General features: G+C 45.2%; 1 protein-coding gene across 1 annotated transcript in view; it reads right to left on the bottom strand.

The window, feature by feature from the left end:
* LOC120926569 (T-cell receptor-associated transmembrane adapter 1) overlaps positions 1-26,793 on the bottom strand; it is a 68,286-nt gene that overhangs the window by 15,542 nt on the left and 25,951 nt on the right. Inside the window, exon 3 of the mRNA XM_040336648.1 lies at positions 24,693-24,729. Coding sequence (XP_040192582.1) covers positions 24,693-24,729 — 37 coding nt within the window. The remainder of the gene's footprint in view (positions 1-24,692; positions 24,730-26,793) is intronic.

The raw sequence follows: 26,793 nt of genomic DNA, 5'->3' as shown, positions 1-26,793 counted from the left end.
TTGCTATGCAAGACCACTTAATAATATATATGTGAGATTACAATAAGTGCTCTTGCTATGCAAGACCACTTAATAACTAGAAAAGATACAATTTCTGGGGAAATTGTGCGGCGTGGTCTTGCCTCCACCAATACTCCTGACTGGAGACGGTGCCCCTGGAGATGTAAATGTGATCCAACCGTGTGTCGATCCAATTCGGTCCATTGCCCCATCAAAAACTGCTCCATCAAAAACTAGCCCATCAAAACTGCACCATCAAAACTGCACCATCCTATTTGCCCCATCAAAAACTGGCTGCTATGGAGGGTTGCTATGGACTGGTTGCTATGGACGGGTTGCTATGGAGTGGTTGCTATGGAGTGGTTGCTATGGAGTGGTTGCTACGGACTGATTGCTATGGACTGGGTGCTATGGACTGGTTGCTATGGAGGGTTGCTATGGACTGGTTGCTATGGAGGGTTGCTATGGACTGATGGCTATGGACTGGTTGCTATGGACGGGTTGTTATGGACGGTTGGTATGGACTGGTTGCTATGGATGGTTGCTATGGACTGGTTGCTTTGGACTGGATGCTATGGAGGGTTGCTATGGAATGGTTGCTATGGACGGTTTCTATGGAGTGGTTGCTATGGAGGGTTGCTATGGACGGATTGCTATGGATGGTTGCCATATCACCTCAGTGTGTGGGAGGAGCTATAGAAAGCCCTCACAGATGTGTGTATGAAGGATTTTACCTCAGCGTCTCCTAGGAAACCAATGTAAACATATGCAAACAGCAGAGGAAAGTTCCCTCAGCCTTGTGTGGGAGGAGCCAACTCACCTCACAACTGTTTGTGAGGTGTTATTAAACTCCTCAGCGTTTCCTAGGAAACCAATTGTTTGGTTTGCAGGCTCTCTGTAAACACAGCAGAAATTGAGGAATGTTTTTTGAATACTTGTCCTTCAAATTAAGGTATTTACCTCACAGAAAACACCTCACAACTACCTCACAACTGTGTGTATGAAGGTATTTACCTCACAGAAAACACCTCACAACTACCTCACAACTGTGTGTATGAAGGTATTTACCTCACAGAAAACGCCTCACAACTACCTCACAACTGTGTGTATGAAGGTATTTACCTCACAGAAAACGCCTCACAACTGCCTCACAACTGTGTGTATGAAGGTATTTACCTCACAGAAAACGCCTCACAACTGCCTCACAACTGTGTGTATGAAGGTATTTACCTCACAGAACTCACCTCACAGAAAACACCTCACAACTGTGTGGGAGGAGCTATATAATCCCCTTACAGCTGTGAGGGGTTTTAATTACCTCAGCGTTTCCTAGGAAACCAATGTAAACAAATGCAAACACACTCTAAGCAGAGACTCAGATCCTGGATTTATTTTTTAATACTCCTTCAAATTGTTGTATTTTAAAAACTATAAATCGCACAGCAAATATCTTTATATTTTACGAATCACAAGACCCAGACCTACATTTTGATGTATAGTATGTCTCTGAAATTATAAAATTGAAGGCACAGTCACAGTTTACAAATTCCAAAGCAGATTTAAGTTTTCTAAACTTTGACCTCCATTGACTTCCATTGAAATAATGGATGGCATAGGTTGCAAACAAATTATCATATTGTGAAAACGGTTTGATCAATCACTTAGCCGTGAACACTTCTGGTGGCAGCAGGGATAGCTGAACGTTTTGATATAAGATTTGTGTAGGTCGGCTTGAAAATTAGGGAGTGGTCGCAGTTTACAAATCATGTGCTGATTTTTCAGTTTCTGACATTCCACACTCTAGCTCTCCCCATTCATTCCTATGGGAAAATTTTGCCGCAAAAATGACAATATTTCGCGAACGATTCGGCGAAACGTTCCACAACGTAATAGCCCACCGATCGGGAACAATCCGCACGATTCGATATATTACTCGTCTATGTAGTGTAAAAACTCTGGGAGGAGTTAGGGTGGCAAATTTGGCTATAATAAGAATAATAAGAACTAGAAAAGATACAATTTCTGGGGAAATTGTGCGGCGTGGTCTTGCCTCCACCAATACTCCTGACTGGAGACGGTGCCCCTGGAGATGTAAATGTGATCCAACCGTGTGTCGATCCAATTCGGTCCATTGCCCCATCAAAAACTGCTCCATCAAAAACTAGCCCATCAAAACTGCACCATCAAAACTGCACCATCCTATTTGCCCCATCAAAAACTGGCTGCTATGGAGGGTTGCTATGGACTGGTTGCTTTGGACTGGTTGCTATAGACTGATGGCTATGGACGGTTGCTATGGACTGGTTGCTATGGACTGGTTGCTATGGAGTGGTTGGTATGGACTGGTTGCTCTGGATTGGTTCCTATGGACTGGTTGCTATGGACGGTTGCTATGGACTGGTTGCTATAGACTGGTTGCTATAGACGGTTGCTATGGAGTGGTTGCTATGGAGGGTTGCTATGGAGGGTTGCTATGGAGTGGTTGCTATGGAGGGTTGCTATGGAGTGGTTGCTATGGAGGGTTGCTATGGACTGGTTGCTATGGACTGGTTGCTATGGACTGGTTGCTATGGAGGGTTGCTATGGAGGGTTGCTATGGACTGGTTGCTATGGACTGGTTGCTATGGAGGGTTGCTATGGACTGATGGCTATGGATGGGTTGCTATGGACGGTTGCTATGGACTGGTTGCTATGGACTGGTTGCTATGGAGTGGTTGCTATGGAGAGTTGCTATGGAGGGTTGCTATGGAATGGTTGCTATGGACAGTTGCTATGGACAGTTGCTATGGACAGTTGCTATGGACTGGTTGCTATGGAGTGGTTGGTATGGACGGTTGCTTTGGACTGGTTGCTATAGACAGTTGCTATGGAGTGGTTGCTATGGAGGGTTGCTATGGACTGGTTGCTAGGGACTGGTTGCTAGGGACTGGTTGCAAGGGACTGGTTGCTATGGACTGGTTGCTAGGGACTGGTTGCTATGGACTGGTTGCTATGGACGGTTGCTATGGACTGGTTGCTAGGGACTGGTTGCTATGGACTGGTTGCTATGGACGGTTGCTAGGGAGTGGTTGCTAGGGAGTGGTTGCTAGGGACTGGTTGCTATGGACTGGTTGCTATGGACTGGTTGCTATGGACGGTTGCTATGGACTGGTTGCTAGGGACTGGTTGCTAGGGACTGGTTGCTATGGACTGGTTGCTAGGGACTGGTTGCTATGGACTGGTTGCTATGGACGGTTGCTATGGACTGGTTGCTATGGACTGGTTGCTATGGATTGGTTGCTAGGGACTGGTTGCTAGGTACTGGTTGCTATGGAGTGGTTGCTAGGGAGTGGTTGCTAGGGAGTGGTTGCTATGGACTGGTTGCTATGGACTGGTTGCTAGGGACTGGTTGCTATGGACGGTTGCTAGGGACTGGTTGCTATGGACTGGTTGCTAGGGATTGGTTGCTAGGGACTGGTTGCTATGGAGTGGTTGCGGTTGCTAGGGAGTGGTTGCTAGGGACTGGTTGCTATGGACTGGTTGCTATGGACTGGTTGCTATGGACGGTTGCTATGGACGGTTGCTATGGACTGGTTGCTAGGGACTGGTTGCTAGGGACTGGTTGCTAGGGACAGTTGCTAGGGACTGGTTGCTATGGACTGGTTGCTATGGACTGGTTGCTAGGGACTGGTTGCTATGGAGTGGTTGCTATGGAGTGGTTGCTATGGAGTGGTTGCTAGGTACTGGTTGCTATGGACTGGTTGCTATGGACTGGTTGCTAGGGACTGGTTGCTAGGGACTGGTTGCTATGGACGGTTGCTAGGGACTGGTTGCTAGGGACTGGTTGCTATGGAGTGGTTGCTATGGAGTGGTTGCTAGGGACTGGTTGCTATGGACTGGTTGCTAGGGACTGGTTGCTATGGACGGTTGCTAGGGACTGGTTGCTAGGGACTGGTTGCTATGGAGTGGTTGCTATGGAGTGGTTGCTAGGGAGTGGTTGCTATGTACTGGTTGCTATGGACTGGTTGCTATGGACTGGTTGCTATGCATGGTTGCTATATGCAGAGCATGCAGAAGTTACGCAGAGCCAAAAAAAACTGAGCCATATCACCTCACAGTGTGTGGGATGAGCTATAGAAAGCCCTCACAGATGTGTGTATGAAGGATTTTACCTCAGCGTCTCCTAGGAAACCAATGTAAACATATGCAAGCAGCCTCTAACCAGGCGTCTCAAACTGGCGGCCCTCCAGCTGTTGCAAAACTACAAGTCCAATGAAGCATTGCAAGAATGACAGTTACCAGCATGACTCCCACAGGCAGAGGCATGATGGGACTTGTAGTTTTACAACAGCTGGAGGGCCACCAGTTTGAGACCCTTGCTAGCAGAGGAAAGTTCCCTCAGCCTTGTGTGGGAGGAGCCAACTCACCTCACAACTGTTTGTGAGGTGTTATTAAACTCCTCAGCGTTTCCTAGGAAACCAATTGTTTGGTTTGCAGGCTCTCTGTAAACACAGCAGAAATTGAGGAATGTTTTTTGAATACTTGTCCTTCAAATTAAGGTATTTACCTCACAGAAAACACCTCACAACTACCTCACAACTGTGTGTATGAAGGTATTTACCTCACAGAAAACACCTCACAACTGTGTGTATGAAGGTATTTACCTCACAGAACTCACCTCACAAAAAAACACCTCACAGAAAACACCTCACAACTACCTCACAACTGTGTGTATGAAGGTATTTACCTCACAGAAAACACCTCACAACTACCTCACAACTGTGTGTATGAAGGTTTTTACCTCACAGAAAACGCCTCACAGCTACCTCACAACTGTGTGTATGAAGGTATTTACCTCACAGAAAACGCCTCACAGCTACCTCACAACTGTGTGTATGAAGGTATTTACCTCACAGAAACGCCTCACAACTGTGTGTATGAAGGTATTTACCTCACAGAAAACACCTCACAACTACCTCACAACTGTGTGTATGAAAGTATTTACCTCACAGAACTCACCTCACAGAAAACACCTCACAACTGTGTGGGAGGAGCTATATAATCCCCTTACAGCTGTGAGGACTTTTAATTACCTCAGCGTCTCCTAGGAAACCAAATGTAAACATATGCAAACACACTCTAGGCAGATTCTCAGATTCTGGATTTATTTTTTAATATTTGTCCTTCAAATTGTTGTATTTTAAAAACTATAAATCGCACAGCGAATATCTTTATATTTTACGAATCACAAGACCCAGACCTACATTTTGATGTATAGTATGTCTCTGAAATAATAAAATTGAAGGCACAGTCGCAGTTTACAAATTCCAAAGCAGATTTTAGTTTTCTAAACCTTGACCTCCATTGACTTCCATTGAAATAATGGATGGCGTAGGTTGCAAACAAATTATCATATTGTGAAAACGGTTTGATCAATCACGTAGCCGTGAACACATCTGGTGGCAGCAGGGATAGCTGAACGTTTTGATATAAGATTTGTGTAGGTCGGCTTGAAAATGAGGGAGTGGTCGCAGTTTACAAATCATGTGCTGATTTTTCCGTTTCTGACATTCCACACTCTAGCTCTCCCCATTCATTCCTATGGGAAAATTTTGCCGCAAAAATGACGATATTTCGCGAACGATTCGGCGAAACGTCCCACAAGGTAATTGCCCACCGATCGGGAACAATCCGCACAATTCGATATATTACTCATCTATGTAGTGTAAAAACTGTGGGAGGAGTTAGGGGGGCAAATTTGGCTATAAGAATAATAATAATAACTAGAAAAGATACAATTTCTGGGGAAATTGTGCGACGTGGTCTTGCCTCCACCAATACTCCTGACTGGAGACGGTGCCTCTGGAGATGTAAATGTGATCCAACAGTGTGTCGATCCAGTTCGGTCCATTGCCCCATCAAAAACTGCTCCATCAAAAACGACCCCATCAAAACTGCACCATCCTATTTGCCCCATCAAAAACTGGTTGCTATGGAGGGTTGCTATGGACTGGTTGTTATGGACGGGTTGCTATGGAGTGGTTGCTACGGACTGGTTGCTACGGACTGGTTGCTACGGACGGTTGCTATGGACTGGTTGCTATGGACTGGTTGCTATGGACTGATGGCTATGGACTGGTTGCTATGGACTGGTTGCTATGGACTGGTTGCTATGGACTGGTTGCTATGGACTGGTTGCTTTGGACTGGATGCTATGGAGGGTTGCTATGGAATGGTTGCTATGGACGGTTGCTATGGAGTGGTTGCTATGGACGGTTGCTATGGACTGGTTGCTATGGACTGGTTGCTATGGAGGGTTGCTATGGAGGGTTGCTATGGACTGGTTGCTATGGAGGGTTGCTATGGACTGGTTGCTATGGTCCGGTTGCTATGGACTGGTTGCTATGGAGTGGTTGCTATGGACTGGTTGCTATGGACTGGTTGCTATGGAGGGTTGCTATGGACTGGTTGCTATGGAGGGTTGCTATGGACTGGTTTCTATGGACTGATGGCTATGGACGGGTTGCTATGGACGGTTGCTGTGGACTGGTTGCTATGGACTGGTTGCTATGGACTGGTTGCTATAGACGGTTGCTATGGAGTGGTTGCTATGGAGGGTTGCTATGGAGGGTTGCTATGGACTGGTTGCTATGGACTGGTTGCTATGGAGTGGTTGCTATGGACTGGTTGCTGTGGAGTGGTTGCTATGGACGGTTGCTCTGGATTGGTTGCTATGGACAGGTTGCTATGGATGGTTGCTATTGACTGGATGCTATGGACTGGTTGCTATGGATTGGTTGCTATGGACGGTTGCTATGGACTGGTTGCTATGGACTGGTTGCTATGGACTGGTTGCTTTGGACTGGTTGCTATGGAGTGGTTGCTATGGAGTGGTTGTTATGGAGTGGTTGCTATGGACTGGTTGCTAGGGACGGTTGCTATGGACTGGTTGCTATGGACGGTTGCTATGGATGGGTTGCTATGGATGGGTAGCTATGGAGCGGTTGCTATGGATGGGTTGCTATGGAGCAGTTGCTATGGAGGGTTGCTATGGACTGGTTGCTATGGACTGGTTGCTATGGACTGGTTGCTATGGACTGGTTGCTATGGACAGGTTGCTTTGGACTGGTTGCTATGGAGTGGTTGCTCTGGATTGTTGCTCTGGATTGGTTGCTCTGGATTGGTTGCTATGGACGGTTGCTATGGACTGGTTGCTTTGGACTGGTTGCTATGGATGGTTGCTATGGACTGGTTGCTATGGACTGATTGGTATTGACGGTTGCTCTGGATTGGTTGCTATGGACTGGTTGCTATATACGGTTGCTATGGAGTGGTTGCTATGGAGGGTTGCTATGGAGGGTTGCTATGGACTGGTTGCTATGGACTGGTTGCTATGGTCTGGTTGCTATGGTCTGGTTGCTATGGACTGGTTGCTATGGACTGGTTGCTATGGAGGTTTGTTATGGTCTGGTTGCTATGGACTGGTTGCTATGTATGGTTGCTATATGCAGAGCATGCAGAAGTTACGCAGAGCCAAAAAAAACAGAGCCATATCACCTCACAGTGTGTGGGAGGAGCTATAGAAAGCCCTCACAGATGTGTGTATGAAGGTTTTTACCTCAGCATCTCCTAGGAAACCAATGTAAACATATGCAAGCAGCTAAGCAGAGGAAAGTTCCCTCAGCCTTGTGTGGGAGGAGCCAACTCACCTCACAGCTGTTTGTGAGCAGTTGTTAAACTCCTCAGCGTCTCCTAGGAAACCAATTGTTTGGTTTGCAGGCTCTCTGTAAACACAGCAGAAATTGTGGATTTTTTTTTAATACTTGTCCTTCAAATGAAGGTATTTACCTCACAGAAACACCTCACAACTACCTCACAACTGTGTGTATGAAGGTATTTACCTCACAGAAACACCTCACAGAAAACACCTCACAACTACTTCACAACTGTGTGTATGAAGGTATTTACCTCACAGAAAACACCTCACAACTACCTCACAGCTGTGTGTATGAAGGTATTTACCTCACAGAAAACACCTCACAACTGCCTCACAACTGTGTGGGAGGAGCTATAGAATCCCCTTACAGCTGTGCGTGAGGAGTTTTAATTACCTCAGCGTCTCCTAGGAAACCAATGTAAACATAAGCATGCAGCCTCTAAGCAGAGACTCAGATCCTGGATTTTTCTTAAATATTTGTCCTATTCAAATGATTGTATTTTAAAAACTATAAATCATACAGCGAATATCTTTATATTTTACGAATCACAAGACCCAGACCTACATTTTGATGTATAGTATGTCTCTGAAATTATAAAATTGAAGGCACAGTCGCAGTTTACAAATTCCAAAGCAGATTTTAGTTTTCTAAACGTTGACCTCCATTGACTTCCATTGAAATATTGGATGGCGTAGGTTGCAAACAAATTATCATATTGTGAAAACGGTTTGATCAATCACTTAGCCATGAACACGTGTGGTGGCAGCAGGGATAGCTGAACTTTTTGATATAAGATTTGTGTAGGTCGGCTTGAAAATGAGGGAGTGGTCGCAGTTTACAAATCATGTGCTGATTTTTCCGTTTGTGACATTTGACACTCTAGCTCCCCCCATTCATTCCTATGGGAAAATTTCGCTGCAAAAATGACGATATTTCGCGAACAATTCGGCGAAACGTTCCACAAGGTAATAGCCCACCGATCGGGAACAATCCGCATGATTCGATATATTACTCGTCAATGTAGTGTAAAAACTGTGGGAGGAGTTAGGGTGGCAAATTTGGCTATAATAAGAATAAGAATAACTAGAAAAGATACAATTTCTGGGGAAATTGTGCGGCGTGGTCTTGCCTCCACCAATACTCCTGACTGGAGACGGTGCCCCTGGAGATGTAAATGTGATCCAACAGTGTGTCGATCCAGTTCGGTCCATTGCCCCATCAAAAACTGCTCCATCAAAACTGCACCATCAAAACTGCACCATCCTATTTGCCCCATCAAAAACTGGTTGCTATAGAGGGTTGCTATGGACTGGTTGCTATGGACTGGTTGCTATGGACTGGTTGCTATGGAGTGGTTGCTACGGACTGGGTGCTACGGACTGGGTGCTACGGACTGGTTGCTACGAACTGGTTGCTATGGAGGGTTGCTATGGACTGGTTGCTATGGAGGGTTGCTATGGACTGATGGCTATGGACTGGTTGCTATGGACGGGTTGCTATGGATGATTGCTATGGACTGGTTGCTATGGACGGTTGCTATGGACGGTTGCTATGGACTGGTTGCTTTGGACTGGATGCTATGGAGGGTTGCTATGGAATGGTTGCTATGGAGTGGTTGCTATGGACGGTTGCTATGGAATGGTTGCTATGGACAGGTGGCTATGGACTGATGGCTATGGATGGGTTGCTATGGACTGGTTGCTATAGACGGTTGCTATAGACGGTTGCTATGGAGTGGTTGCTATGGACTGGTTGCTATGGACTGGTTGCTATGGACTGGTTGCTATGGACTGGTTGCTATGGACTGGTTGCTATGGACTGGTTGCTATGGAGGGTTGCTATGGACAGTTGCTATGGACTGGTTGCTATGGCCTGGTTGCTATGGACTGGTTGCTATGGACTGGTTGCTATGGACTGGTTGCTATGGACAGGTTGCTATGGACAGTTGCTATGGACTGGTTGCTATGGACTGGTTGGTATTGACGGTTGCTCTGGACTGGTTGCTCTGGACGGTTGCTATGGACTGGTTGCTATGGAGTGGTTGCTATGGAGGGTTGCTATGGACTGGTTGCTATGGACTGGTTGCTATGGTCTGGTTGCTATGGTCTGGTTGCTATGGAGGTTTGCTATGGTCTGGTTGCTATATGCAGAGCATGCATATACGCAGGGCCAAAAAAAACTGAGCCATATCACCTCACAGTGGGAGGAGCTATAGAAAGCCCTCACAGATGTGTGTATGAAGGTTTTTACCTCAGCGTCTCCTAGGAAACCAATGTAAACATATGCAAGCAGCCTCTAACCAGGCGTTTCAAACTGGCGGCCCTCCAGCTGTTGCAAAACTACAAGTCCAATGAGGCATTGCAAGAATGACAGTTACCAGCATGACTCCCACAAGCAGAGGCATGATGGAACTTATAGTTTTACAACAGCTGGAGGGCCACCAGTTTGAGACCCTTGCTCTAAGCAGAGGAAAGTTCCCTGAGTCATATCACCACAGTGTGTGGGAGGAGCTATTGAAAGCCCTCACAGATGTGTGTATGAAGGTTTTTACCTCAGCGTCTCCTAGGAAACCAATATAAACATATACAAGCAGCTAAGCAGAGGAAAGTTCCCTCAGCCTTGTGTGGGAGGAGCCATCTCACCTCACAGCTGTTTGTGAGCAGTTATAAAACTCCACAGCGTCTCCTAGGAAACCAATTGTTTGGTTTGCAGCCTCTCTGTAAACACAGCAGAAATTGAGGAATGTCTTTTATTACATGTCCTGTTCAAATGGTTGTAGTTTAAAAACTATAAATCGTACAGCGAATATCTTTATATTTTACGAATCACAAGACCCAGACCTACATTTTGATGTATAGTATGTCTCTGAAATAATAAAATTGAAGGCACAGTCGCAGTTTACAAATTCCAAAGATGATTTTAGTTTTCTAAACTTTGACCTCCATTGACTTCCATTGAAATAATGGATGGCGTAGGTTGCAAACAAATTATCATATTGTGAAAACGGTTTGATCAATCACTTAGCCGTGAACACATCTGGTGGCAGCAGGGATAGCTGAACGTTTTGATATAAGATTTGTGTAGGTCGGCTTGAAAATGAGGGTGTGGTCGCAGTTTACAAATCATGTGCTGATTTTTCATTTTTAGAAATCCCACACTCTAGCTCTCCCCATTCATTCCTATGGGAAAATTTTGCCGCAAAAATGACGATATTTCGCGAACGATTCGGCGAAACGTTCCACACAGTAATAGCCCACCGATCGGGAACAATCCGCACGATTCGATATATTACTCGTTTATGTAGTGTAAAAACTGTGGGAAGAGTTAGGGTGGCAAATTTGGCTATAATAAGAATAATAAGAACTAGAAAAGATACAATTTCTGGGGAAATTGTGGGGCGTGGTCTTGCCTCCACCAATACTCCTGACTGGAGACGGTGCCCCTGGAGATGTAAATGTGATCCAACCGTGTGTCGATCCAATTCGGTCCATTGCCCCATCAAAAACTGCTCCATCAAAAACTAGCCCATCAAAACTGCACCATCAAAACTGCACCATCCTATTTGCCCCATCAAAAACTGGCTGCTATGGAGGGTTGCTATGGACTGGTTGCTATGGACGGGTTGCTATGGAGTGGTTGCTATGGAGTGGTTGCTATGGAGTGGTTGCTACGGACTGATTGCTATGGACTGGGTGCTATGGACTGGTTGCTATGGAGGGTTGCTATGGACTGGTTGCTATGGAGGGTTGCTATGGACTGATGGCTATGGACTGGTTGCTATGGACGGGTTGTTATGGACGGTTGGTATGGACTGGTTGCTATGGACGGTTGCTATGGATGGTTGCTATGAACTGGTTGCTTTGGACTGGATGCTATGGAGGGTTGCTATGGAATGGTTGCTATGGAGTGGTTGCTATGGAGGGTTGCTATGGACGGATTGCTATGGACTGTTGCTATGGACTGGTTGCTATGGACGGTTGCTATGGACTGGTTGCTATGGACTGGTTGCTATGGAGTGGTTGGTATGGACGGTTGCTATAGACTGGTTGCTATAGACGGTTGCTATGGACCGGTTGCTATAGACTGGTTGCTATAGACGGTTGCTATGGACCGGTTGCTATGGAGTGGTTGCTATGGAGTGGTTGCTATGGAGTGGTTTCTATGGACTGATGGCTATGGACGGTTGCTATGGACTGGTTGCTATGGAGTGGTTGGTATGGACGGTTGCTCTGGATTGGTTGCTATGGACGGTTGCTATGGACTGGTTGCCCTAGACTGGTTGCTATAGACGGTTGCTATGGAGTGGTTGCTATGGAGGGTTGCTATGGAGGGTTGCTATGGAGTGGTTGCTATGGAGGGTTGCTATGGAGTGGTTGCTATGGAGGGTTGCTATGGAGGGTTGCTATGGACAGGTTGCTATGGACTGGTTGCTATGGACTGGTTGCTATGGAGTGGTTGCTATGGAGGGTTGCTATGGAGGGTTGCTATGGACAGTTGCTATGGACTGGTTGCTATGGACTGGTTGCTATGGACGGTTGCTTTGGACTGGTTGCTATAGACGGTTGCTATGGAGTGGTTGCTATGGAGGGTTGCTATGGACTGGTTGCTATGGACGGTTGCTAGGGACTGGTTGCTAGGGACTGGTTGCTAGGGACTGGTTGCTATGGACGGTTGCTATGGAGTGGTTGCTATGGAGGGTTGCTATGGAGGGTTGCTATGGAGTGGTTGCTATGGAGGGTTGCTATGGAGTGGTTGCTATGGAGGGTTGCTATGGACTGCTTGCTATGGACTGGTTGCTATGGACTGGTTGCTAGGGACTGGTTGCTATGGAGTGGTTACTATGGAGTGGTTGCTATGGAGAGTTGCTATGGAGGGTTGCTATGGAATGGTTGCTATGGACAGTTGCTATGGACAGTTGCTATGGACAGTTGCTATGGACAGTTGCTATGGACTGGTTGCTATGGACTGGTTGCTATGGACGGTTGCTTTGGACTGGTTGCTATAGACGGTTGCTATGGAGTGGTTGCTATGGACTGGTTGCTATGGACTGGTTGCTAGGGACTGATGGCTATGGATGGGTTGCTATGGACGGTTGCTATGGACTGGTTGCTATGGACTGGTTGCTATGGAGTGGTTACTATGGAGTGGTTGCTATGGAGAGTTGCTATGGAGGGTTGCTATGGAATGGTTGCTATGGACAGTTGCTATGGACTGGTTGCTATGGACTGGTTGCTATGGACTGGTTGCTATGGACTGGTTGCTATGGACGGTTGCTTTGGACTGGTTGCTATAGACGGTTGCTATGGAGTGGTTGCTATGGAGGGTTGCTATGGACTGGTTGCTATGGACGGTTGCTATGGACTGGTTGCTAGGGACTGGTTGCTAGGGACTGCTTGCTAGGGAGGGTTGCTATGGAGTGGTTGCTATGGACTGGTTGCTAGGGACTGGTTGCTATGGACTGGTTGCTATGGACTGGTTGCTAGGGACTGGTTGCTAGGGACTGGTTGCTATGGACTGGTTGCTAGGGACTGGTTGCTAGGGACTGGTTGCTAGGGACTGGTTGCTATGGACGGTTGCTAGGGACTGGTTGCTATGGACTGGTTGCTAGGGACTGGTTGCTATGGACTGGTTGCTAGGGACTGGTTGCTATGGAGTGGTTGCTAGGGACTGGTTGCTATGGAGTGGTTGCTATGGAGTGGTTGCTAGGGACTGGTTGCTATGGACTGGTTGCTAGGGACTGGTTGCTATGGACGGTTGCTAGGGACTGGTTGCTAGGGACTGGTTGCTAGGGACTGGTTGCTATGGAGTGGTTGATATGGACTGGTTGCTATGGACTGGTTGCTATGGACTGGTTGCTATGGACGGTTGCTAGGGACTGGTTGCTAGGGACTGGTTGCTATGGATTGGTTGCTATGGAGTGGTTGCTAGGGACTGGTTGCTCTGGACAGTTGCTATGGACTGGTTGCTATGGACTGGTTGCTATGGACTGGTTGCTATGCATGGTTGCTATATGCAGAGCATGCAGAAGTTACGCAGAGCCAAAAAAAACTGAGCCATATCACCTCACAGTGTGTGGGAGGAGCTATAGAAAGCCCTCACAGATGTGTGTATATGAAGGATTTTACCTCAGCGTCTCCTAGGAAACCAATGTAAACATATGCAAACACACTCTAGCAGAGGAAAGTTCCCTCAGCCTTGTGTGGGAGGAGCCAACTCACCTCACAGCTGTTTGGGAGGTGTTATTAAACCCCTCAGCGTCTCCTAGGAAACCAATTGTTTGGTTTGCAGGCTCTCTGTAAACACAGCAGAAATTGAGGATTTTTTTTGAATACTTGTCCTTCAAATGAAGGTATTTACCTCACAGAAAACACCTCACAACTACCTCACAACTGTGTGTATGAAGGTATTTACCTCACAGAAAACACCTCACAACTACCTCACAACTGTGTGTATGAAGGTATTTACCTCACAAAAAACACCTCACAGAAAACACCTCACAACTGCCTCACAACTGTATGTATGAAGGTATTTACCTCACAGAAAACACCTCACAACTGCCTCACAACTGTGTGGGAGGAGCTATAGAATCCCCTTACAGCTGTGCGTGAGGAGTTTTAGTTACCTCAGCGTCTCCTAGGAAACCAATGTAAACATAAGCATGCAGCCTCTAAGCAGAGACTCAGATCCTGGATTTTTCTTAAATACTTGTCCTATTCAAATGATTGTATTTTAAAAACTATAAATCGTACAGCGAAGACCCTTGCTCTAAGCAGAGGAAAGTTCCCTGAGTCATATCACCACAGTGTGTGGGAGGAGCTATAGAAAGCCCTCACAGATGTGTGTATGAAGGTTTTTACCTCAGCGTCTCCTAGGAAACCAATATAAACATATACAAGCAGCTAAGCAGAGGAAAGTTCCCTCAGCCTTGTGTGGGAGGAGCCATCTCACCTCACAGCTGTTTGTGAGCAGTTATAAAACTCCACAGCGTCTCCTAGGAAACCAATTGTTTGGTTTGCAGCCTCTCTGTAAACACAGCAGAAATTGAGGAATGTCTTTTATTACATGTCCTGTTCAAATGGTTGTATTTTAAAAACTATAAATCGTACAGTGAATATCTTTATATTTTACGAATCACAAGACCCAGACCTACATTTTGATGTATAGTATGTCTCTGAAATAATAAAATTGAAGGCACAGTCGCAGTTTACAAATTCCAAAGATGATTTTAGTTTTCTAAACTTTGACCTCCATTGACTTCCATTGAAATAATGGATGGCGTAGGTTGCAAACAAATTATCATATTGTGAAAACAGTTTGATCAATCACTTAGCCGTGAACACGTGTGGAGGCAGCAGGGATAGCTGAACGTTTTGATATAAGATTTGTGTAGGTCGGCTTGAAAATGAGGGTGTGGTCGCAGTTTGCAAATCATGTGCTGATTTTTCATTTTTAGAAATCCCACACTCTAGCTCTCCCCATTCATTCCTATGGGAAAATTTTGCCGCAAAAATGACGATATTTCGCGAACGATTCGGCGAAACGTTCCACACAGTAATAGCCCACCGATCGGGAACAATCCGCACGATTCGATATATTACTCGTTTATGTAGTGTAAAAACTGTGGGAAGAGTTAGGGTGGCAAATTTGGCTATAATAAGAATAATAAGAATAATAATATATATGTGAGATAACAATAAGTGCTCTTGCTATGCAAGACCACTTAATAATATATATGTGAGATAACAATAAGTGCTCTTGCTATGCAAGACCACTTAATAATATATATGTGAGATAACAATAAGTGCTCTTGCTATGCAAGACCACTTAATAATATATATGTGAGATAACAATAAGTGATCTTGCTATGCAAGACCACTTAATAATAATATATATGTGAGATAACAATAAGTGCTCTTGCTATGCAAGACCACTTAATAATATTGAGAATGTAATTCATCATTTTACCACTAGATGTCATGGGTATACACTTTATATGTGTCTTCATTTAGTAAACGTTTTCTTAGCAAATATAAAATACATAAATCTAATACAGGTGAAACTCGAAAAATTAGAATATCGTGCAAAATTTCATTTATTTCACTAATGCAACTTAAAAGGTGAAACTAATATATGAGAGAGATTTATTACATGCAAGGCAAAATAGTTCAAGCCGTGATTTGTCATAATTGTGATTATTATGGCTTACAGCTCATGAAAACCCCAAATCCACAATCTCAGAAAATTAAAATATTACATGCAATCAATAAAACAAGGATTGTACATAGAACAATATCGGACCTCTGAAAAGTATAAGCATGCATATGTACTCAGTACTTGGTTTGGGCCACTTTTGCAGCAATTACTGCCTCAATGTGACGTGGCATTGAAGCTATCAGCCTGTGGCACTGCTGAGGTGTTATGGAAGACCAGGATGCTTCAATAGTGGCCTTCAGCTCTTCTGCATTGTTCAGTCTCATGTCTCTCATCTTTCTCTTGGCAATGCCCCATAGATTCTCTATGGGGTTCAGGTCAGGCGATTTTGCTGGCCAATCCCACGGTCATTGAACCAGGTTTTGGTGCTTTTGGCAGTGCCAAGTCCTGCTGGAAAATAAAGTCAGCATTCCCATAGAGCTCATCTGTGGAAGGAAGCATGAAATGCTCCAAAATCTCCTGGTAGACGGCTGCAGTGACCCTGGACTTAATGAAGCAGTGAACCAACACCAGCAGATGACACGGCTCCCCAAATCAACACAGACTGTGGAAACTTCACACTGGACTTCAAGCATCTTGCAGTGTGTGCCTCTCCATTCTTCCTCCATACTCTGATGCCCCGTACACACCATCACTTTATGTGATGAAAAAAAACGATGTTTTTAAAAACGTCACTTTAATTGACCGTGTGTGGGGGAAAACGTTGTTTTTCAAAACGTTGTTTTTTACTTCACAGAAATTGACCGTGTGTAGCAAAAAACGTTGTTTAAAAAGACGTTTTTACACCCGCGCATGCCCAGAAGCTAGTTATGAAGCAAGCTTCAATGGAAAAAGTGGTGAGAACGTAACCTCGCTTTGCTAGAACATTGTGAGAAAACGATGGTGTGTAGGCAACTTCGTCTTTGAAAATTGAAGTTTCAAAAACGTCATTTTTTACTTCACAGAAAATGTCGTTTTTTTTCATCACATAAAGTGATGGTGTGCACGGGGCATGAGTCCTTGGTTTCCAAATGAGATGCAAAATTTGCTCTTATCAGAAAAGAGGACCTTGGACCACCGAGCAACAGACCAGGTCTGTTTTTCTTTAGCCCAGGTAAGACGCTTCTGACGTTGTTTGTTGTTCAGGAGTGGCTTGACAAGAGGAATACGACATTTGAAGCCCATGTCCAGGATCCGTGTGTGTGTGGTGGCTCTTGATGCACTGACTCCAGCCTCAGTCCACTCCTTGTGAAAGTCCCCAAAACTTTTGAATGGCCTTTTCCTGACAATCCTATCCAGGCTGCGGTCATCCCTGCTGCTTGTGCACCTTTTTCCTCCACACTTTTCCCTTCCACATAACTTTTTATTAATGTGCTTTGATACAGCACTTTGGGAACATCCAACGTCTTTTGCAATTACCCTTTGAGGCTTTCCCTCCTTATGGAGGATGTCAATGATGGTTTTCTGCACAACTGTCAGGTCAGCAGTCTTTCTCATGATTGTGATTCCTACTGAACCAGACTGAGAGACCATTTAAAGGCTCAGGAACCTTTTGCAGGTGTTATGGCTTAATTAACTGATTAGAGTGAGACACTTTGAGACTAGAATATTGCACCTTTTCACAATATTAAAATTTTCTGAGATTGTGGATTTGGGGTTTTTATGAGCTGTAAGCCATAATCATCACAATTATGACAAATCACGGCTTGAACTATCTTGCTTTGCATGTAATGAGTCTATCTCATATATTAGTTTCACCTTTTAAGTTTCATTAGTGAAATAAATGAACTTTTGCACGATATTCTAATTTTTAGAGTTTCACCTGTAAGTCTAGGTTTACACTGCTCTGATACGATTTTGATCTGACTTTCAGTGCGATTATGTAGCACTACTTGGATTCATCTTTCTTTTAAATCAAGAGAGGTTTTGTACAGCAAAGAAAATGCAACATGCACGGTCAGGAAAAAAAAAACACAACTGAAAATAAACCAATTGGCCATTGGTACTATTAGGAACTTGGCTGCATCTTTGATAAAACTTTGATAAGGCTTGTATATTCTATGGGACCAAAATCTTACTGAAATTGCACCAAAGTAGTACAGGAACTTTTTTTAAATCGCTCCATGCTGAGTTGCATTGATGTGAACAGCCACCATTGAAACAGCCACCATTCTGTGCAGCACAAGTCTGAAATTGCACTAGTGTGAACAGAATGTAGCGGTGTGTTGCCACTAGTTACTAACATCCACACATATTCACCCGGCTGCTAGACATCCATACGTCACACTTGTAGATAATGAAAAGTCTTTTGCTTAGTTTTGTTGTTTTATTTGGGGGATTGAACTTGGTTGGGGGAAGGGATATGGGATGCCCATAGAATAAGTTGACCAGATTTTTCAAATGAAATCCGGGGACATATTTTATTTTTTTTACTAGTGTAGCACTACCCCCAGAGGAGCTGCTGGTTGTTTTGGGTGGCACATTTACCTCGTGGCTCTTCTGAATTCCTAGGGGTGCATGATGCATTTAGTAGAAGTAAAGGAATGTCCGCAACAGGTGCTCTTTGCTGTGCTCTTTACCCAGCCGGGTAAAAACAATAAAACTTGTGGTGAGGAAAGTAAAGTTGAAAGAAGAAAGGACAATAGCAAATTCAGGCGTGATGATAGGGAAACAGTTCTGCTCCCAAACGTAACACTTCTCTGTGCCACTTCTACGTTACACTTCTCTGTATGTAACACAGATATACCATGCCATACATATAACACAATATTTTAAATACCTACACATATATATTAATATTACAACACGCACGCCCCTGGCCAGGTTTGTCATAACACCAGGACGCCGTGATGTGGCCACCCTAAAGGTGGGTGCCGCACTGGATGAAGGAGAACCCAGAACCAATGGCGTCTGCCCCATAAATACCCTCCCCCAGCATGCACAGCGAGGCTCAACCCTCCTGATTGGCTGCTGGGGTAGAGCACCCAAGCCTTGACCCCACTGCTGCCATCTACTGCACAGGGGTGGGAAGAACACCCCAGCACAACAGAATGAGCCCACAGTACAGCCAAGCTGAGAAAGAGACCCTGTTTTGCACATAAAAATTTGGATCAGAGTTCAACTACAGCGGTACTTAAAGTAACCAGGCGCTACACTAGTAATGGCGGCAATAAGCGGCTCTCTGCCCGTTGCCGCCCATCTCACAGCCTGCCAAGTCTTACTCTCCGGGCCCCGGCTACTACTGAGTCGGGAGTGGAGGAAGATCACTCCACCAGGAAAGGCAAGGAGATAAGCAGGCAGACGACTGGCCGGGACTTGAGCCAAGGCAGAAGCTGAATGGGCATGCACCCGAAACTGAAGAAATCTTGCCTCAACTCCGACCAGAACATGATTATCAGAAATGGGCACAGATAATGGAAAAAAATACCCCCCCCCCAGAAATTGCCCCAGACCCTGTTCAAATCCATTCCAGGGACAAAACCGGGGACAGACTTGATCTGGGGACAGTGTCCTCAATCAGGGGACTGTCCCCAGAAACCGGGGATGTCTGGTCACCCTACCATAGAATAAATTGGTATTTGCAATGTTATAGCAGCTATGCTTTACATTGAAAATGTCATTGAGGTTTACTCATTACCTTTGCAAATATTATAGTCGTTATGCTTTACATTGCCTTGGATAGAACAAAAATGGTGGACTCTAATATTGACAGTGTTACCTCAAACCATTCTCCTCCCCTGCACTCTACCTGGAGACCTCTACCTCCAGGACACTTCTCCTGCGCAACACTTTCCTGTCACAGCATTAAACATCCTGTCCCACCATCTTGAGCTGACTAGGCCTCGCTCTGAACTAGTCCTAGAAGTAGTTTCACTTGATGATTCTTAATAGGCCAGGCAGAGGCGTATTTAGTGGAAATGGCGCCTATGGCAAGCACTAAAACTGCGCCCCTGTCAAAAAAAAAAAAAACAGCTAACAAAACTACAAGTCAAGCTCTTTAATCTTTCAATTAACACATATGGATTGGCACTACATAAACTGCCCAAGTGCCCGATGGGTCAGTCCGCCCCTGCTCATTAAACAGTCTACATTCAGTTAAAGCGGAGTTCCGCCGAAAAAAAATATATGTTAAAAGTCAGCAGCTACAAATACGGCAGCTGCTGACTTTTAATATATGGACTTTTACCTGTCCAGGGCGCCCACAATGTCCGACCCGAAGCCGATTTGTCCCTCGGCTCTCGGGTGGAGGCGCCTCCATCTTCGGTAAGAGAATCAGGAAGTGAAGCCTCCTCCCCCTAACAGTTAGAATCACTCCCTAGGAAAACTTTTTAAAAATTAACGCTCTATTTTTGTGGTGATCAAATACCACCAAAAGAAAGCTCTGTTTGTGAGAAAAAAAGACGTCAATTTTGTTTGGGAGCCACGTCGCACGATGCAATTGTCAGTTAAAGCGACGCAGTGCCGAATCGCTAAAAGTAGCTTGGTCTTTGGCCAGCAAAATGATCCAGAGCTGAAGTGGTTAAAGTTCATGTACTGCAAAGTTGCTCTGATATGCACTTCCGCACAGCCAACCAGCTGCCGTTATTCAGGTGGTCGGCGCTTAATGTCCACCCACCTTGAATAGACCAGCGGCAGCTGGCAATAATAACATACATTCATGCAATGCATGAATGTATGTTATTTTCAGTGGTGGTGCGGGACCAGAGGGGGCGGCGCTCCAGCGCCCTCTATGGACGGACCGCCGCTGGATACAAGGAAACAGTATTTTGTGCTGGAACATTGAGGCATATGACCGTTCCCTAAAGCCCTTTCACACATTGTTGTCTGTTTTCACGGACTCCGTTTGCTCAGCGGGGATCGCTTTGTTGATCCCCGTTGAGCCAGCGGAAGACAGGTCCGTCTCTGCTCACTGTGGAGAGACGGACCTGTCAGATCTGACATCGCTGACATCCGTAACTCCATAGAACTGTATGGAGCGTACATTCTGGTTTGCCTAAAAAACTGACAGGCGGACCTGAATGGTCCACATGTGTGAAAGGGGCCTTGGAGCGACATCTAGGAATGTCCACTTTTGGATTAGGTTACAGAATCTGCTCCAGCTGGTTAATAATGCAATAAGATGCATTTACCAATATGGCAGTTGGAAATGTGCATGCACATGCGACCATGCCCAATCTATTTAAACCTTTTTTTTTTCTTCCTAACATCTATTTAAACCTTTAAGTGCCACAGAGTGCATCATAAATGTGTGTGACCATCCCTTCTGATTAAAAGAGTCCGGAGGAAGATGCTACCAGCACTGCCTTGTAAGAAGGGGGAAGGACAGTAGTGATCAGGACAGATTTTCTAGTCTAATCACTTTTTCTCTCTGACAATACAGGGCAGTGAGCCCCCTAGACATAGACCAGGGCAGAAGGCTGTCATCCAGTTTGTGAAAATTTGGTAGAATAAATTATGCTCCACACCATAAATTGATAAACAATATTACCAATTGGCAGAATATGATGGGAAGTAACTACTTGCATAGTTCATTTATTTACATGTTGTGTTGTTTGGAGCCATAATTTTTCAAACGCCTTTTTTTCGTAAAAAAAATGGTTTCATGAATTAACAAAACAGTAAAGTTAGCCCAATTTTTTTGTAAATTATGAAAGATGATGTTACGCCAAGTAAATCGATACCTAACATGTCATGCTTTAAAATTGCGAACACTCATGGAATGGCGCCAAACTTTGTTACTTAAAAATCTCCAAATTTTTACAGGTTACCAGTTTAGAGTTACAGAGGAGGTCTAGTGCTAGAATTGTTGTACATGCTCTAACGCACGCGGCGACACCTCACATGTGTGGTTTGAACGACGTTTACATATGTGGGCGGGACTTACATGTGCGTTAGCTTCTGAGCGCGAGCTACAGGGGACAGGGGCGTTTTAATTTTATTTATTTATTTATTATTTTACTTATTTATTTATTTTTTACACTTTTTTTCTTTTTTTTTTTATCGCTTTTATTCCTTTTACAAGGAATGTAAACATCCCTTGTAATAGGAATAGTGTGTGACAGGTCCTCTTTAAGGAGAGATGCGGGGTCAGTAAGACCCCACATCTCTCCTCCAGGCTGGAAAGAATGAGATCGTCATCTATCATCTCAGAGACGATGAACAGTCATTTGTGTTGTTTTGTTTTTGTTTATTGGGGGATATAACTTGGATGGTGTAAGGAAGATATGGGATGCCCATAGAACAAGTTGCTTTGCCATCATATTTAGTGAACATTGGTTATTTGGATTAGCTGTGAAGAACTGATGTATTTCTAACATTTTACAACCTTTTACCCTGCATAACACCATGCAGACTATTTCTCCTCCTCCTCTACATCAATACCATGTAGACTATTGCTCCCAGGACTTCTCTCCTCCTGCACAAAAATTCCACTGTAAAACTATTAGATACCATTCCATCATCTTCATTATGACAAAAGGGACCACTCTGAATAATCCCAGTTGCTGGCTGTAATTGGTTGTACTTGGTGGTAGTGCCTAGTTACTATGCAAGGGGCCTCAGAACCCCTCCCCAGGAGGCCTAGTAGTTTAACTGCTTGTACTGGTAGATGGACTACTGAACCCAGATAGCCCGATTTTCAAATCCTTCGCCCTCAGGCGACATAGATTTGACACACTTCCCCACAGTCTCTCCTCTGATCAAGGACTAGTACTCCATTCTCCACTTCTCCCGTCCGACAATGCTCCCCAGTGGCATGTTACCTCAGCTTATATAGGAGGCAGGCCCCTGCCAATACCGAGTAGGGATTGGTCAGGGCACCCACATGAGCTGCCTGCCACTCCAGTCCCAGGCCCAGCCTCCTTCTCTAGAACAATCTCCCTAGAGACAGGGGATGCACCTCAGAACAGATGGCCACACCCACTGCTACACTAACCACTCCCTGCCCCCAGATCAAAACAAACAGGCCTAGTCTGAAGCACAGGCCTGCCCAAATTTACCTGCGCTGACAGTTTACCTCACAAAAATCCTATTCTAGCACCTACCTATGGTAGAGGGTGCTACAAGTGTTTATGATATTTTTGGCCCACTGCTGTGCCCTCTCCTCCCACTTGCCAGCAATTCTGAGCTTCTAAAATGAAAGATGGAATTTGCTGTGTAAATCTAATGACCATCTTCTGTCGAACAGGCATGCCGGTAAACCAGCATTTGCAGCCAAACACTGGCTTGTGCCTGGACTGATGTGTCTAGTACACCATAGCTCACAGCCTCCAGGGGTGCATAGGGGAAGCTACGCCTGTCCACCACTAAAGTACACCCTTGGGACATGAGATGTAAAAGTTTCCTCTGCAGTACAGAAGATAAAAGCAGACCCCTGGAGGCTTCAGACTACAGTGTGTCAAAGTATTGTAGTAAGTATTGCCATTTACATTTTCTCTCATAAAGCCATTTAAGTGATGTGTATTTTAAGTGAAGTTATCTTTTACTCAGGGCCGGCGCTAGCGCAAGGCAACATTGGCACTTGCCTTACTGCGCCAGCGCCAGCCAGGGGACAGGGCAGAATATCATTCGCGGCCGCCGATCGAGACCTCAGACCAGCAATCCAGCAGCGCCGCACAGGGTGCAGTTCACCCAGGTGCCACAGAGGTGGAGGCGCTCAAACGCCAGAGTGCCCCGCTCCCTCCTCCTCTCCTTGTCTGAGGCCGCGCTCTCCACCGCCGCGGTATTTCCTGAGTCCTCCTCTGTCACGATCCACCCGGGTGGCGCAGCTGCACACTGTCCTCTCCTCTCCAGCTGCCACCCAGGTGGGGTTTGTCCTGAGGGGGGGGGGGGGGGGTTTGTGGTGGCCTCTGTACTATTGGAGGGGGGTGACCGTGGTTTGTGGGGGGGTCTGTACTAATGGAGGGAGGGGTCTGTACTAATGGGGGGTGGTTTGTGGGGGGGTCTGTACTAATTGTGGAGGGGTCTGTACTAATTGTGGGGGGTGGCTTGTGGGGGGTCTGTACTAATTGTGGGGGATGGCTTGCGGGGGGGTCTGTACTAATGGGGAATGGCTTGTGGGGGGGTCTGTACAAATAGAGGGGGTGGTTTGTCGGGGGGTCTGTACTAATGAAAGGGGGGTCTCTACTAATGGAGGGGGGGTGGTTTGTCCTGTGGGGGGTCTGTATTAATAGGGGGTGGTTTATGGGGGGGTCGGTACTAATGGAGGCGGGAGATTTGTCCTGAGTGGGGTGGTTGGTCCTGTGGGGGGTCTGTACTAATGGGGGGGTGGTTTATGGGAGGGTCTGTACTAATGGAGGCGGGAGGTTTGTCCTGAGGGGGGGTCTGAACTAATGGTTTGTCCTGGGGGCAGTAGTGTGTGTGGGCTGCCACTGTGGGCGGCATCTGAAGGACGAGTCCACACCGCGCTCACCACACAGGCCGGACACATGCCCGTAGAGCCGCCGCCGCGACTTACAAGGGTTCAGAAACAGGTAAGGGGACCTGTTTTAATGTTTTCTGTTTAAAAAAAACACCAAATCCCTGCAATAAAAGATAAATAAGTTAAACGATCACTTTAAGCATCATAACCATTAAAGCTTATCGGAGCACAGATATAATGTATGGTGTGTGTGTGCGTGCGTGCGCGCCGGGGGGGGGGGGAGACCGCAAAATGCACCTTCGCCTTAGTTGGTAAAAATCCTTGCGCCGGCCCTGCTTTTACTAACACACTGATCGCTGTATTTCTGTATTTCGTATGTTAGATTATAAACGTAAGGTTTAGGACATTTACTGAGACATTTTAAAAATAAAAATAGGTGTACATACCTTATGGTACACTGGCTGTAATATCTCAGTTCTTTATCTGTGTAAATATAAATTAGACATGTGATTCAGAAGTAAGAACATGACAGCATCTGCAGATAAAATGGAAGCACATACACCAATAAAAATGTTTTGGAAAAAAACAAATGAAACAAAACTTATTTACAGTCTAACATTTTTGTTATAGTTTTGGAAAAAGTGGGTACAGGTTAGAATATGTGTCATACTTTTACTGTGACTCCAGGTGTGGAAGGGTCCAGGGTCTAGGTGCAGACCCTAGGCAAGGACCCCTTTTTTTTGTTAACCTCTAATTCTCAGGGGTGGAAGGATCCAGGATCTGGGTGCAGGCCCTGGGCAAGGACCATTTTTTTTTAGCTTTCCTCTCAGGGTGAGAGTCCAAGGTCTGGGTGTAGTGCCTGGGCAAGGTATGCTGGGCTGTGTGCATAGAGACAGCTGGGATAACTCCCATCCTCTGGATATGAAGCAGCCCTCTGCAGTGTATGGGGAGATACCAGATAAAAAGGGGGCTTAAAGGTTATAGAGAGACACAAGGGGTGGTTAAAGCATATGGGGAGATACTGGGTGGGTGAACGTGTCAGAAAGGCTGTTTGGGGCCCCATGATTTCTAACGGTGATCATATCCAGAAGAGAGATCTTTCAAATAGATAGACATCAGATAAAAGCAGCAAAAAGCTTAGCTTTCTGTGTTCCTTAGCACAAAAATCATTAAATTAGACATTGATTTTACTGCAGCATTCTAAAACTAGTAAGGTGGGGCCAAATCCACAAAGAAATTGCGGATCTTAGTTTTAGGCAGAAAAGTTACACTGGCGCAATTTTAGTATTTTAGGTAGCGATCCACAGAGCACTTACCTCTAAAATTGCGCCAGTGTAGCTGATCTCCTTGCATCTTAAGCGATCCCTAATTAAAATGGGCGATTCCCATTTAAATTAGGGCGCGCTCCCGCGCCGGACGGACTGCGCATGCGTGTGACGTCATTTTTCCCGACGTGCATCGCGCATTCGTAGTTTACGTCGGGCTTTGTGGATAGCGACGGGTTCGTAAAGTTGCGACAGGAAAAAAAAAAGTTACGCGACGGGAAAAAAAAATCAAATTTGAAAAAAAAATGCGGCGATCGAAAAAAAGGTATGGTTTTGCATGGTCTACTAAAGTTAGTCCATATAAAACCAACCTTAGTTTTGCGCAAGCAAATTCGTAACTTACGCAAATCACACAATGCCTAAAGCTTTGTGGATCTCCGTAAGTACTAATTTGCATACGCAAGGAGGGATTTCGACTCGAAATGCCCCCAGCGGCGGATGCGGTACTGCATCCGAAGATTCAACAGCGTAACTAAATTACGGATGTCGGATCTTCTGCCTAACTTGGGAAAAATCCTTTTGAGGATCGCTCCCAAAGTTAGGCACAGAGATACGCAGGCGGAACAGCAGTTCCGCCTGCGTATCTCTTTTGTGGATTTGGCCCGTGGTGTATAATTTCTAAGAGGCTAATGAGAAGATCTTGGATCGTCATTAATAGGGTTTTTCACGTATGCATCTAATGACTACCCAAAAAAGCATAAATATTCTAGGTATTACATAGCTCCCGACTGTCCCTGATTTTGAGAGACTGTCCCTCATTCGGAACAAAGTCCCCCTATCCCTCCTTCCTCCTCATTTGTCCCTCATTTTGCTCTAATCTATATAGTTTACAAAATAATTAAGGCTGATTAGAGTAAATTAAGGGTTAATAAGGGGTTTAACAGGGCAACATTTGTTCATCCCTTTGATCTGCAGATGAAGAAACAGAAAGATACAAAAAGAAACAATGTTTCTTTTTATTTTAGTGTTTCGGCTGAGCAATGTTGTTAGTAAACATTGCTGGCTGATAATAAGAAGGGAAAAAGGGGGATGGGATATTACGGTGTCAATAATACATTTAGTCACAGATTCTTTTAAAAAAAGACAAAGTTTAATTTGTACAAATGATTGTTAGATATCAAAGTTAACAAAGGAAACTTTAACTTTGTTAACTTAGTATGTGACTAAATGTATTATTGGCACCATAATAATCCCATCCCCCTTCTTCCCTTCTTGTTATCTG

Source organism: Rana temporaria, chromosome 2 (genome assembly GCF_905171775.1).
Source record: "Rana temporaria chromosome 2, aRanTem1.1, whole genome shotgun sequence".
Taxonomy (NCBI): Eukaryota; Metazoa; Chordata; class Amphibia; order Anura; family Ranidae; genus Rana; species Rana temporaria.
The sequence above is the reverse complement of the archived record's forward strand: the minus strand, read 5'-3'. Positions and strand labels throughout refer to the sequence as shown.